The 13,572-nt window shown below is 35.2% G+C and overlaps 1 protein-coding gene across 5 annotated transcripts in view; it reads left to right on the top strand.

Annotated features, from left to right (window-relative positions):
- Nucleotides 1-12,406, top strand: part of LOC141539436 (Fc receptor-like protein 3) — a 30,944-nt gene extending 18,538 nt beyond the window's left edge. For 3 of the 5 annotated variants that reach the window (XM_074262231.1, XM_074262228.1, XM_074262229.1), the window contains 7 exons: nucleotides 328-606; nucleotides 983-1,099; nucleotides 8,511-8,538; nucleotides 9,340-9,422; nucleotides 10,680-10,742; nucleotides 11,650-11,681; nucleotides 11,763-12,406. In XM_074262231.1, the coding sequence (XP_074118332.1) occupies nucleotides 328-606; nucleotides 983-1,099; nucleotides 8,511-8,538; nucleotides 9,340-9,422; nucleotides 10,680-10,742; nucleotides 11,650-11,681; nucleotides 11,763-11,885 (725 nt within the window). In that variant the 3' untranslated portion in view covers nucleotides 11,886-12,406. Of the gene's footprint in view, nucleotides 1-327; nucleotides 607-982; nucleotides 1,104-8,510; nucleotides 8,539-9,317; nucleotides 9,501-10,679; nucleotides 10,743-11,649; nucleotides 11,682-11,762 lie in introns of those variants that run through there. The other 2 variants (XR_012481297.1, XM_074262230.1) reach the window with 2 other exon arrangements.
- Nucleotides 12,407-13,572: the final 1,166 nt, after the last annotated feature.

The following is a 13,572-nucleotide window of genomic DNA, read 5'->3' as shown; positions in this document are numbered from 1 at the left end:
TTTGAAAATCATAAGATAAGTGGTTTTTCCCCATAAATTGATATTTATTGAGTTTATTGAGGATGAGATTTACATGTTTGATTAATTCTGGTCTTATTAACCTAATCTTAGAGAGTATAACTATAGAGAAGAATTCTGCTGGGGGGGAAAAACCTCCAAAATCTAGAACATATCTGGGGGAAATCTCATTATTAAATATAGAATATATGTATTATAGAGCCTGAAAAGACACTGAGACATCTTTCTGTTTCACACATCTTAGGTAAAGAATTCATGAGTTCCTTGCAAGAGGATAAATTTTCTGATACATTTTATTTTCTCTTTCAGTTCCAGTGTCTCAGCCCTTCTTCAACTTCAGTGCATTTAGGGCACAAGCCAGTGTGGGGGATGTGGTAGAGTTTCACTGTGAAGTCCTCAGAGGTTCTTTTCCAATACAGTATCAATTTTATCATGAGAACACAATCCTTGAGAACAAGATAGCTCCTTCTGGAGGTGCAGCTTCCTTCAACCTCACCATGACAGTTGGGCATTCTGGGAATTACTTCTGTAGAGCCAACAACAGTTTCAGTTATCAATTCAGTAAAAATCTGACGCTCTCCATCTCAGGTAGGTAAGATGCTCTGGGATTGATGTTGCCCTCCAAAAATATGGAAAAACTTTGACGATGTTGAATTATAGGGCAATATTTTCTGAAACTGGTTTAGCCAAATTTTAAACTGTGTCTTGAATCATGAAGGAGTGGGATGAGGGGAAGTCAGAGCTTAACAACTGCTTATCAACCTTCTCCCCAGATTAGTAATTAGCAAAACATAATTGAGGTTACTAAGTAAATACAACTGAGATCATCCGATCCTACCTACAACCTGTTCCTAAGAGAAAGACCCACAAAATCCTCTGTTTTTCACCCATGTTCCCTTACCTGGAGATGCTTTGGGCCCAGGTATATCTCCTCCAAGTTTCATTCATAATTGTTTCCTCACAGATCCTATAAGAAGTCAGACAAATACGGCCATCATGGGAATTACTGTTGCCCTGATCATCATCTTTATCCTCACTATTGTTGTTCTTGTGGTTTACTTCAAACTCCTGAGAAAGTCAGGTTTGTAGCTTACTAGTTACCCTTTTTTAAGCTTACACATTCATGAAACTAGTTTGATATATTAGATTTTTGTTTATGTTCTATTATACTTCTAATAGCTAGTGATCAGAGATGCCAAATTGAGAACTTAACTGAATTCAATTCAACATACATCCATTAAATATCAACCATATGCCAGGCTCACTTGGGGGGGGGGTGGCAAGGACAAAACCAAAGCAACCCATGACCTCAAGAAGTCTACAATTAAATAGAGGAAAAATCATGCACACCGTTGCCAAATAGGGAAGCATGAAACAAGTACAAAAAAGTAATCCACATAAATGTTGTATAAATATAAAGAAAGAAATATGCTTTCTTTCTTATAGGGGTGAAAAGAGGCAGGCTTCATCAAACAAGTGATATTGGCATTAGGCAATGGAGAAAGAAATAGACATTCTGAGACTGTAGGTGAGGTCCACATATGGAGAACGTCATGAAAGGGGATAAAATTATCATGGGGAATAGAAAGAGATCCACTTTAGCTGGCAAACAGATGTTGCATACAAAAGGATTAAGACTGGAAAGCTAATTTGGAATTATGATGTGGACTCCCTTTCCTACCTGAATGACTCAGAATTTAACATTTATTTTCTTAAACATAAGAGAATTTAGAAATCATTTCAGAATTGAGAAAATAAAGTCCATGCAAATAAAATGGCTCCACCAAAAATGTCTTTTGTTCTGGTTTTCAGATCTTCTTATAGAAAATTCAATTAAGTAATTTAATATATATATATATATATATACATATATATATATGCATATATATGTATATATACTTGATGTAATCATTATATTATTTGTATATATAATTATATATGCTTCAATTATTATTTAATTCCAATGATTTCCAGACAAAACAGCCTTGCCTGAGGCCAAACAGCTGTTGTTGTTTGTCTGTCATTCAAGTACCATGACATCAGGGAGATGATCCATGACATACAACTGAATTGAATTTAAGTGAGGGAGGGCTGTGCAAGGTCACCTGCTTCGCTTTCCACTCCAGAGCCATCTGGGTCCAGTGGTCAAAAATAGACCAAGACGACTGGAGATGGTCCTGAATGAAATGGGTGGTGACTTTATCCTTTTTAAGCTAAGGTCTTCAACAGGTCTCAGTTTGACTGAAGCCGCATCTATTCAGTGAAGCAAAGAATCTCTGCTTTCATCTACTCCAAAAAAAGTATAAATAAACAAATAGCTGATAGGACTCCAAACCCAGTAATATATCCCAACATCTCTCAAAAAGCCATTCAATTCAGGTTGTTATTATCTCTAGTTGGATTACTGCTATAGCTTTTCCATTGATCTTTCTGTTTCAAGTTTCAAGATTCTTTCTGCTTCAAGGAATGTTTTCTCCACTCAAATGCTAACAGGAATTTCTACCATAGGTCTGCCCATGTTACACCCTTACTCAGCAAATAATAGTGTCTCTTTATTACCTCCCAAACCAAACCAAATAATCAAATTTGGCATTTAAAGCACTTCACAGCTTAGACCCTTCATATTTTCCCAGTATTTTGGCATTCAGCATATTGGCTTACTTACTGTTTCTTTCTTTCTTTTTTAGTATGTTATTTTTTATAATGTTGAAAAATCTTTATATAGTTTGACAAAAAATTAAAATCATACAAATGAATCCTAAATGCCAGCTTACATTTCAACAGTCATAGAATGGCTCAACAATCATAGACTTTACATAGATTTTTCTTGATTCAATGACTCATTTTACAGAAGAGGAAAGTGAGACTCTAAAATAATAAAGTACCTGATTATAATGCTTATCAGTAGTAGACTCAAGGTTAGAACCCCAATCCTGCACTTTTTACACTAAGCTAGCTTGTGAGTTCTATATTATTTTTATGTATTGGAATCTTTCCATGACAAGAGATGATTCTGATTAAACAGGGCATGTATGTGTGTATGTGAGAGAGACAGAGACAAAGACAGAGAGACAGAGACAGAGACAGAGACAGAGAGAGAGAGGGAAATCTTTTTTATTGGCACCAAACACTCCATCTGTCATCTGTCATCTCTACACATTTGAACTTGCTGACCCACCCATGCCTGTTCCCTTTATACCTCTATCTGGCTTCCTTCTAGTCTCAATTCATATTCTCTTCTCTTCAAAAGCGTTGTCAAGTGCTCTTAACTGCTTTTCCCCTGAGATTTCTTCCATCTGTTCGGTATAGATTGTGAATGTACCTAGTTATTTACAGGATGTCTCCTCCATTAGAATGGGAGCTCCTTGAGGTCAAGGATGATCAGTACTTAGGATCCTCAGCACTTAGAACAGTGCCTGGCACACAGTGAGTGTTAAAGAATTGTTTGTTGAGTGACTAATTGACTGACTGATAAAGTCCTCATTGTCTTAATGTTATCTTCTTCACAAAGTGCAAAAAATCCCCAGACTAGGTAACTCCTTGAAAAGGTATGAATTCCTTGTTTTATTGTCCCCACTAACATCATAATTGATCTGACTGAGGATTTTGTACCAGTTCAGAAACCTCATCTATCCTGATGGGTCTTAGAGATCTGTAGAGAGAAGAAAAGGAAATTTGGGCATTTCAACAAAGATAAAGAAGCCAATAGACACCCACAAGAAATCATTTATTTGAAGGAGGAAAGAGGAAGAACTTCTGCAACCAGTTAGCCCATTCATCCAACCATGGGTGTGTTTTCCTCAATTTAACAATGAAGATTTTAACCTGGAGAGGAGTTTCATGGTTCATTAAAGAAATTACATCAATGCCAGAATAAAAAGCTACATCCCCAGGACAAGAATAAATCTTGGAGAATATTTTGGCATTCCCTTTTCATTTGCTTTGCCTCATTATTAAGTCTTTTACCCATAAAGTTTTCCATCAATGAGAGCAAAGACCTTGACCTCTTAAGTTACACTTCAAGCACTTATTAAGCACCTACCATATGCCAGACACTATATTAGGTACTGAGAATACATAAATGAAAATAAAACACCCTTTCCCTCAGTAGCTTCTATCATATTATAGAAGATAAAATGTCTACAAATAAAATTTTAATGCAATGTAAAGTAGAGGGAGGGGAGAGAAAAGGAGTATTATAATAATAACAGTTAACATTTATACAGCTCTTACTTTGTGCCAGGCACTGTGCTAAGTACTGTACCATTGTGTCATTTGATCCTTTGGAAGTAAGTACTATTATTAACCTCATTTTATAGATGAGGAAATTGAAGCAGAGATAAGTATCTTACCCATGGATCACATAGCTAATATTTGAAGTTGGATTTGAACTCAGGACTTTCTGACTCCAAGCATGGAAAATACACAGTTTATGATTAAGTAAGCAGTTTATATACAGCTATAATTTCAGTTTTGTGACTTGATATTGTTGACCGAGCTGTTTCCCTATATAGATTTTTTTTTCATTTTTATTGATAATTTTTGTTAGTGAGACATCCCTCTGAACAAAAATAAAGAGAAGGAAAAGAGTGAGAGGGGGGAGTCTTTTTTAGCAAAACTATCCAACCTTTCAACAGAAACTGACATATGTAGCATTCCATGCTTTTTTTCTCCCTATTTATAAAATCAAGTTGAATGAAGTTGAGGGAGGTACTACATTTTCTTATTCTTTATTTCAGTTTTTATGATTAAATTATAATTAAATGGAGTTCAGGCTTTGGTTTTTTGTTTGTTTGTTTGTTGTTGATACGCTATCTCTGAACACAGTTCATTTTCTAAGGACCTAAACCAATTTTTTCCTGCTCCTATATACTTTATATTACTTTTTGAATGTGCAGTACAGGACACTTCTGAAATATAGTTACAGTGATGATTTCTCATAACAACTAGCCTCCTTTGCCCTTAATCCAATCTAGTATTTGGAAAGCTAGTGCCTAGTGAGTCACCTCTCCTGCTTGCCCTCAGGAAAATCAGAAAAATCACATAAATAGTCACTAATTCAACTGAACAGAAGCTTTATGAGAATATAAAACTTAAAGCTGAAAAGAACTTAGAAATTCAAATCCTTATTTTTGACATAGAGCAAAATACTAAGAGATAGAAGGATTTTCCTAATGTCACACAAGTAGAGGATGGGAAAGTTGGAATTCAAACTCAAGGTTGGGAAACTAGTATTTTGCCATTGTGCTACATAATGACATAAGCTATTGCTTAATAGTGACAGAAATTACACCAAAGAATGAGGCACAATCCTTCATTCTAGTTTCAGATGATTGAGGGTTAATCTCCATATGAAATTATACCCATTGCTAAGATTATTGCTCAGTTTTCTTTTAGAGATTTCACAGATTTGGAGTTGGAAGAGACATTAGAAGCTCATTTTACCGATGGGAAAACTAAAGCCCAGAAAAGTTAAGTAACTAACTTGCCCATTTTCACATTAGGAAGTAAATGAGAGAGGAAGGATCCAGGGATCATTCCATTGTACTATGTGGCCTTTCAAAGGCCTTTCTTGACAGAAGACTGAACCATGACTATGGTGGTAAAGGGGCTGAAAGCAAATTCTGATTTCAAATCTGCTTTGGATTAGAATCTATCCAAGGAAGTCATTTTTTTCCTTCCCCTTTTCCAAGCCTTCAGCTGTTTCTTTATTCTGTTTTTGTTTTGTTTTGTTTTGTTTTGTTTTTAGTTTTATAAAATTAATTTTATAATTATAACATTTTTGACAGTACATATGCATAGGTAATTTTTTACAATATTATGCCTTGTACTCCCTCCTGTTCCGAATTTTTCCCCTTCTTCCCTCCATCCCCTCCCCTAGATGGCAGGCATTCCCATACATATTAAATATGTTATAATATATCCTAGATACAATATATGTGTGTAGAACTGAATTTGTTGTTGTTGTTGTTGTTGTTGTTATTGTTGTTGTTGTTGCAAAGGAAGAATTGGATTCAGAAGGTAAAAATAGCCTGGGAAGAAAAACAAAAAATGCAAACAATTTACACTCATTTCCCAGTGTTCCTTCTCTGGGTGTAGCGGGTTCTGTCCATCATTGATCAATTGGAATTGAGTTATATCTTCTCTTTGTCGAAGAAATCCACTTCCATCAGAATACATCTCCATACAGTATTGTTGTTGAAGTGTATAATGATCTCCTAGTTCTGTTCATTTCACTCAGCATCAGTTCATGTAAATCTCTCTAAGCCTCTCTGTATTCATCCTGCTGGTCATTTCTTACAGAATAATAATATTCCATAACATTCATATACCATAATTTACCCAACCATTCTCCAATTGATGGACATCCATTCATATTCCAGTTTCTAGCCACTTCAAAAAGAGCTGCCACAAACATTTTGGCACATACAGGTCCCTTTCCCTTCTTTAGTATTTCTTTGGGATATAAGCCCAGTAGTAGCACTGCTGGATCAAAGGGTATGCACAGTTTGATAACTTTTTGGGCATAGTTCCAGATTACTCTCCAGAATGGTTGGATTCTTTCACAATTCCACCAACAATGCATCAGTGTCCCAGTTTTCCCACAGCCCCTCCAACATTCATCGTTATTTGTTCCTGTCATCTTAGCCAATCTGACAGGTGTGTAGTGGTATCTCAGAGTTGTCTTAATTTGCATTTCTCTGATCAATAGTGATTTGGAACACTCTTTCATATGAGTGGAAATAGTTGCAATTTCATCATCTGAAAATTGTCTGTTCATATCCTTTGACCATTTATCAATTGGAGAATGGCTTGGTTTCTTATAAATTAGAGTCAATTCTCTGTATATTTTTGAGATGAGGCCTTTTTCAGAACCTTTAACTGTAAAAATGTTTTCCCAATTTGTTACTTCCCTTCTAATCTTGTTTGCATTAGTTTTATTTGTACAAAAGCTTTTTAATTTGATGTAATCAAAATTTTCTATTTTGTGATCAATAATGATCTCTAGTTCTCCTTTGGTCACAAATTCCCAAGGAAGGCATTTTTGTGGTGTCTATTTCTTTGCTTATATTCTCAGCTCAGTGGAATACATATAAGCAGAGAGAAAATACAGTTGGGGTATGGATTTTTTTAACAGTTTTTTTTCCCAGTTATATGTCAAAACAATTTTTAGCATTCATTTTTATGAGATCTTGAGTTCCAAATTTTTCTCCCTCCCTCCCTCCCTAAACTCCTCTTTCTCTCTTCCCCACTTCCTAAAATGGTAGGCAATTTGATATAGGAGTGTCAATTTTGAAAAATCTATGTGAAATGAGTACATTCTAAAAGATTTTTATAATTCATTGATTTTAGAAAACTACTCTTTGGAACTCTATCTTCTAATACTTCTTTATGGGGGAGAACAAAATTATTCTAAACCTATAATTTTTATTTCTCTTCTTTAAAATTCCCACTTATCAGCTTATTAATCCTGTTCAGGTAAATTAGATTACAGTAGGTTTTTCCCCCAAATAGCTTTAAAGTTTGTGAAGCCCTTTAAAAATATTATCTCATTCAGTCTTGTAAGGTATTGCCATTATTATTCTCTCCTTTTTACAAATGAAGAAACTGAAGCAGGGAGCTTTTAAATAATTTGCCCACCTGCCTGAGGCCAGTTTTGAATAAAAATATTTTATACTCCAAATCTCACACTCTTTATAAAGCTCCATTTAGTTGTCTGCCCCTCAAAGAATCCATTCTCCAGGAAAGAGAATCTTTCATTATCTTCAAACAAAATCTTCTAGATGAGTTAGCAGGTAGCTAACTTTCATAGAATCATACAAACTGAGAGTTGGGAGAAATTTCAGATAGCATGTAGTCTAATCCATATCCCTATAAGGATAGTATTGTGAAGTAGAAATCAGATTACAAAACTTTGCAAATTTTAAAATGATAGAGAAATTTCTGCTTTTATCATATCTGACAAATGATTATCTGCTCTTGAAATTCTCTTAGATTAGGTAATAAAAAGCATTTGTGAATGCAAGGCCTGTGCTGAACTCTGGGGACACAAAGAGAGGCAAAAGACACTCTTTGTCCGAAAGGAGTTCATAGTCTATAAGAAAAAAATATACATAAAAATCAACTGAAAAGTGGATGCTCTGTGGGGGTGGGTATGGGTGTATATGAGAGAGAGAGTTAGAAAAAGACAGAGACAGAGAAAAATAAAATAGGTAAGAGAGAGAGAAAAAAACAATGAAAAAGAAGAAAGACAAAAGATTGATTGAGGAAGATTGAGGAAGAAAGACAAGAAGGGAGGAGGGAAGGGGAGAAGAAAGGAGGGAAGAAAAAAAGAAGGAAGGAAGGAAGGAAGGAAGGAAGGAAGGAAGGAAGGAAGGAAGGAAGGAAGGAAGGAAGGAAGGAAGGAAGGAAGGAAGGAAGGAAGGAAGGAAAAGAGAGGGAAGGAGAGAAGACCTACTTCTCTTCTGACACCCTGTTCTTGTGCTTTTTAGGAAGAAGCTCTGCCCCCAGCCCACACAGGTAAGGACTCTGCTTCTTCTACCCTCTGTTTTCTGCCTTCCCATGTCCCATCACATTGCCCCACTCACCCATGCACAAGCTCAAAAGTGGATCAATTACGACCTTTTGTCCTTGGAGATGGAGCTGTTTTCATACATTTTGGAATGTGAAGATAATTTCATAGGACAGTGTCCCTCATCACTATTCCTAAGACATCCCCTTCACTATCCAGTTATTTGATCTGCCTTTGTCTAATATTAATATGCTTATTTATCACACAGACTTGACTCATGCTTTTCATTTCCCTGTATTTTACCCTTAGGTTATGAGATTCCAACCCATGGACTGTGTTTTTCTAACTGATTTTATATATAGTCTAACCCAACAAATAAAGGGGCTAAATTAAACCCTTTTGAGAGTTATTAGGATAATGAAAAGGATAAATATTTCAGCTATTCTGAGTGAGCCTTTCATCATTAAGGCATTCTTATCTATGGACTGAGCCTATTACTAAATCATTCCAATTTAAGACTATGCCTTCTTTGATTATTCCATCACATTGTTTCTCTTTATTTTAATTTTTTCCATTATTTCTTTCTTAAAAGAACCCACATAAGTTGCCTGTGTAATTGATAATGCCTATGCTCATAAAGAATGCATCTCATAGAATACCCAGATCTCTCAATGAAGCTTTTGGCTTCTGATTTCCCTAAAATTCAATACCATTTCCATTCTTTTTGCTTCCAGGACTCTGCCCATAACTTATTTATGTTTACTTGTGTTTCTGTTCCAAGGTATAGCTTGTGTATTTATTTCCCACAGGATCTCTTCTATCTCAAACCTTCAAGAACCTGTCTATTCAAATTCATCTTCCCAAAAGGAACTGATGCCAATATATGGTAATGGTAAGGATCTCACCTTTGGGCAAAGGTTGAAGAACCAGGCTTTGTGAGTAGAGTGAGGAAAAGAAAAGGGAACATGAGGTAAGCAGAGCTAAATTCTTGTAGGTGTTCAAGGCCTTGCTCAAGCTCAGTTATCCAAAATCAATGAGTGGCCTATCTAGAATCATGAATGAATAAAAAAATAAAAAACCACTTATTAAATATTTAATATAAGAAAAATAATATGCTAAGTGCTGAGGATAGAAATCAAAAAATAAGATCATCCAATAAATTCTCTTAAGAAACTCACATTCTGATGGTGGTAGACAACACATAAAGGTTTTAATTGCAAGTCAGATAGAAAGGTCCCATGGTAAAGTGGCAAAGCAGATATAAATGATTTTTTTTCTATTTCCAGTAACTTAAAAGGGATGGCCCATTTGATAGTGTTGATCATTTTGTTCACAAGCAATTGCAGAAGGATCTGCCAGGCCATATATTCCCTAGGATTGCTTCCTGGAGTAATGATTGTGGGGACTAGATTGGAAGTAGGAAGGATAGTCTGGAAATGCTGTCCTATACTTCCAAGAACTCTTGATTTACCTGACCATCAATGGCAGTTGGTCAGCAACTAATTTTGGTATTTGGAGAAAAAAAAAAAAACTGATCCTATATATTATTCAATTCAAATCATCCACCATGATTGTTCTCATCAATGTTAGCTATGCAGCCCAAATTAGAAACAGTCAGTGGGTCTGTGAGACAGTGCTTTTCCCAAGGCTCTTGATTCAGGATTCTATCTTGTATCTTTTTGGATTTGCCTGTCTCATCATCAAGTAAGGAAGATTCTGAGGAAGATGGTTAAGAAAAGCTAGTAATCCAAGCTCTTGGCCAGAGCCTCTTGATCTTCTGTTCCAGTGAATGCTATAAGTAAGGACATTGTCTCTTCTGAGCTCTGGAGTACTCTGTTGGGAAAAGTAAATAAAAATGAGTCAATGGGAAGTGATTGTGATTCTAAATTATGTTTTATTGGATCTTAGAGTATTGCTCTATAACAATGACTATCAGTTTCTAAAAATGGAAAATGCTTCATTGCAAATAGTAAACTCAACAATACTAGAGGTTTTCCAATAAAAGTTTGATGACTATCTGTAAGATGGTTGAAGAAAGGGTTCCTGCATTGCAAAGGTTCTGGATTAGATGATCTCTGAAATCTTCTAAAAATCTATGGTGTTATTCCCCTGGCCAATATCTTCTGGAAATTTTTGTCTTCTCTTTTAGTAAATCCTGTTGCTGAAAATGTGGTTTATTCTGAGGTCACTTCCAAAGAACACGGAAAAGAAGGTAAGATCACTCAGTTATTTAATCCATTATGTTTATCTAGTGATTCCTAAGAAGTGATGAGATTAGCAAGCAAGAAAGTATAGGGAGAAAAAGGATTAGTACTAAGGTTTTGTATCTCAATTAGTTTAATTCAATTCACCAAAATTTAATTCAGCAAGTACATTTTCAGTGCTTTACTATATTGATCCCAGAGGAGAGAAAAAAAAAATTAGATAAGATATAGTCCCTACACTCAAGGTGCTTTTAATCTAATAAATTAATAAGATACAAATACAAATAACTATAATATAAAATATAGGATAAATGCATTAAAAAGACATATTGTTAATACTTGGAAAAATCAAAAATTTGGTAAGATTGTTGTATTTATATTCAAAGGATTTAGTTTCAAATCTTAACTATTTACTTACCACCTGTGTCACTATAGACAAATCTTTGTCCATCTCTGTGCTTCATCTATAAAAATACCCAGGTCTGGAGTTCTATTCACTGTGCTGCCTATAGATAATAAGCCTATCCTGTTTCTTTTAAATCTCTGACCTATGATGTATATGATCATTGATTAGTGAACAGACAATTGCAAAAGCAAATTCTTTGAATTTAATTCTTCTTTTTATGTGAGGATTAGCATCTAGTTTGACAATCACTTTTGATGATATATAGATAAGAGAAAGGAGCCAAAGTTTATTAAGTACCTGTCATGTGCTTAGGCACTAAACACTTTATAGATGTTATGTCATCTTATCCTTCACAAGCTATAAAGTAGGTTCTGTATAATCCCCATTTTAAAGTTGAGGAAACTGAGGCAGACAGAGGTTATTTGGCTGGTGTAGGATTGTACACCTAGTAAGAGATTGAAACTGAATTTCAACAGACTCACAAATCAAAGCTTTCCTTCCTTCCACAGCAAACAACACAAAAAAGCTTCCAGAGATCAAGGTGAGTTGGGTTTTCTGGCTATTTCTTCCTTGCCCCTTTTCTTTCTCTCCCATATCCTCACCCCAGTATTTTCCCTTGCAGGACTCCCCAGTTATCTATGCTGAGGTGAAGCAGAAACCTCAATCTAGAGATTCAAAGAAGACCAATGCTGCAGACGGACGTCAAAATGTTGCTGAAAATTATGAAAATGCAAAGCTCTTCTGACCCCCTCAGCAACAATTGGATTCACACTCAAATTGTTTTTCCAATTCTAATCTTACAGCAATTCTTTCCCTAAGTTCAAAACTGCACCCTGAGCAGACACACATTTGAAGCCATCTAATTGATTCATTGAGATTTTCATTATGAAAGGAAGTAGAATCAGCTACATGGAGAGTGTCCTTTCTGGCCTAGCACATCCATCCAGGAAAACAAATTACAAAACAAAAGATTGCTTAGTAAATGCAAAGATAAATCAGAGAATTTGTATGTATTTAATAATTATATTTATCAAGGTTTCATAATTTATTAAAACATGCTTTCCATTCAAGGAATATTGCTGTTTAAAAAAATATTCAGCATCCTACACCAGGAGTCTCAGAACCTAGAATTAACTAGAACCATTTTAAAAGTTCTGATTATCTTTTTCTTCTTTTTCAATATTCTTACAGGCTATATTTCAGTTTCTTCATCTCTAAAATGAATTACATGGAATAAATGATCATTAAAATCATTCCAGTCCTAAACATTATGTGTAACTATTGATAATGTTCATATACTGAGACATCTTGGTGCAAGGGAGAAAACATTAATTTTTTTTCCTCCCAGAAATTCTCAGTTCGAGTCCTGACACTTTTTATCTATTCTCTAGAAAGAAGTATGCTTGTAAATATTGAACAGTTGGCTTTCTAGGGTGGAAAAGTACATTTATGACACACTTTTAGGTTTATTCTGCATTTGTAACATTTTTCATCACTTTCTTAAGTCTAGATCATCAATGAAATAGTATAACAAGCCTTCTCTCTCCCATTTCCAAGGTATAAATGATGCTCATGCTAAAAAATTAACAACCAGCTCTCCAGAACTTATAGGGAAAAAGTGGCTTAAGCACTTATAGGAAAAAATCATCTCATCTCTCAGGCTTCATTTTCTCATCTTTAAATATGGATTGACCAAAATCTGTGGTCCATGGATCCTATTGAAGAGTTCCATCTGTTCTTGTCATTACATAATTCCCCTTCTTCCTCAGCACACTTTCATAATGTGCTAAAATTACCACCTTCAGTGCTTGTCTTATATCAATTACATTTTAAAGTGAGTGCATTCTGGTGGCAACTTGCTTCCTTAGTAAGATGCTTGATAATTACCCTCCAGGATCATTCACTTTGGAGAATGTTCATTTCAAATGGACCATTCCTTTCTTGACCATTGTTCATAATGAGAGTGGGAAAAAGAAGTGTCAATGATCTACCCCATAGCTTCTAGCCTAGTCTAATGGAAAAGCTGGTTTCTAGTGAACAGAAATAGGATAATCAGAAGGAAGACTTGAGGGAGGGACCTGAGTTTGATTTTAGCCAAGTTGAATTTGAGGCCAAAGAAATTTGGAGGCGTATAGGAAAAAGATGGAAATGTGACCATTTTTAATGTCTATTCTGGGATAAGGCTGACTTTGGGGCTTCTAAGTCCCCCTACAGAGCCCTCAATCTCCTGCACATATCTTGATTTTTCTACCTTTATATCCCTATAGGCTAGCATAGGGCCAAATACACAAAGTATTTAATAAAGATCTGTTCAGTTTAATTGAAATCACAGCCATAAATAATATTTTTGCACCTAAAACAAACCTCACAAAATATAAGCCTGATTCATAAAATCTACCCAAGGCAAATAGTATGAAAACTGGTCTCAAATA

The sequence above is a fragment of the Sminthopsis crassicaudata genome, chromosome 4 (assembly GCF_048593235.1).
Source record: "Sminthopsis crassicaudata isolate SCR6 chromosome 4, ASM4859323v1, whole genome shotgun sequence".
Lineage (NCBI taxonomy): Eukaryota > Metazoa > Chordata > Mammalia > Dasyuromorphia > Dasyuridae > Sminthopsis > Sminthopsis crassicaudata.
The sequence above is the reverse complement of the archived record's forward strand: the minus strand, read 5'-3'. Positions and strand labels throughout refer to the sequence as shown.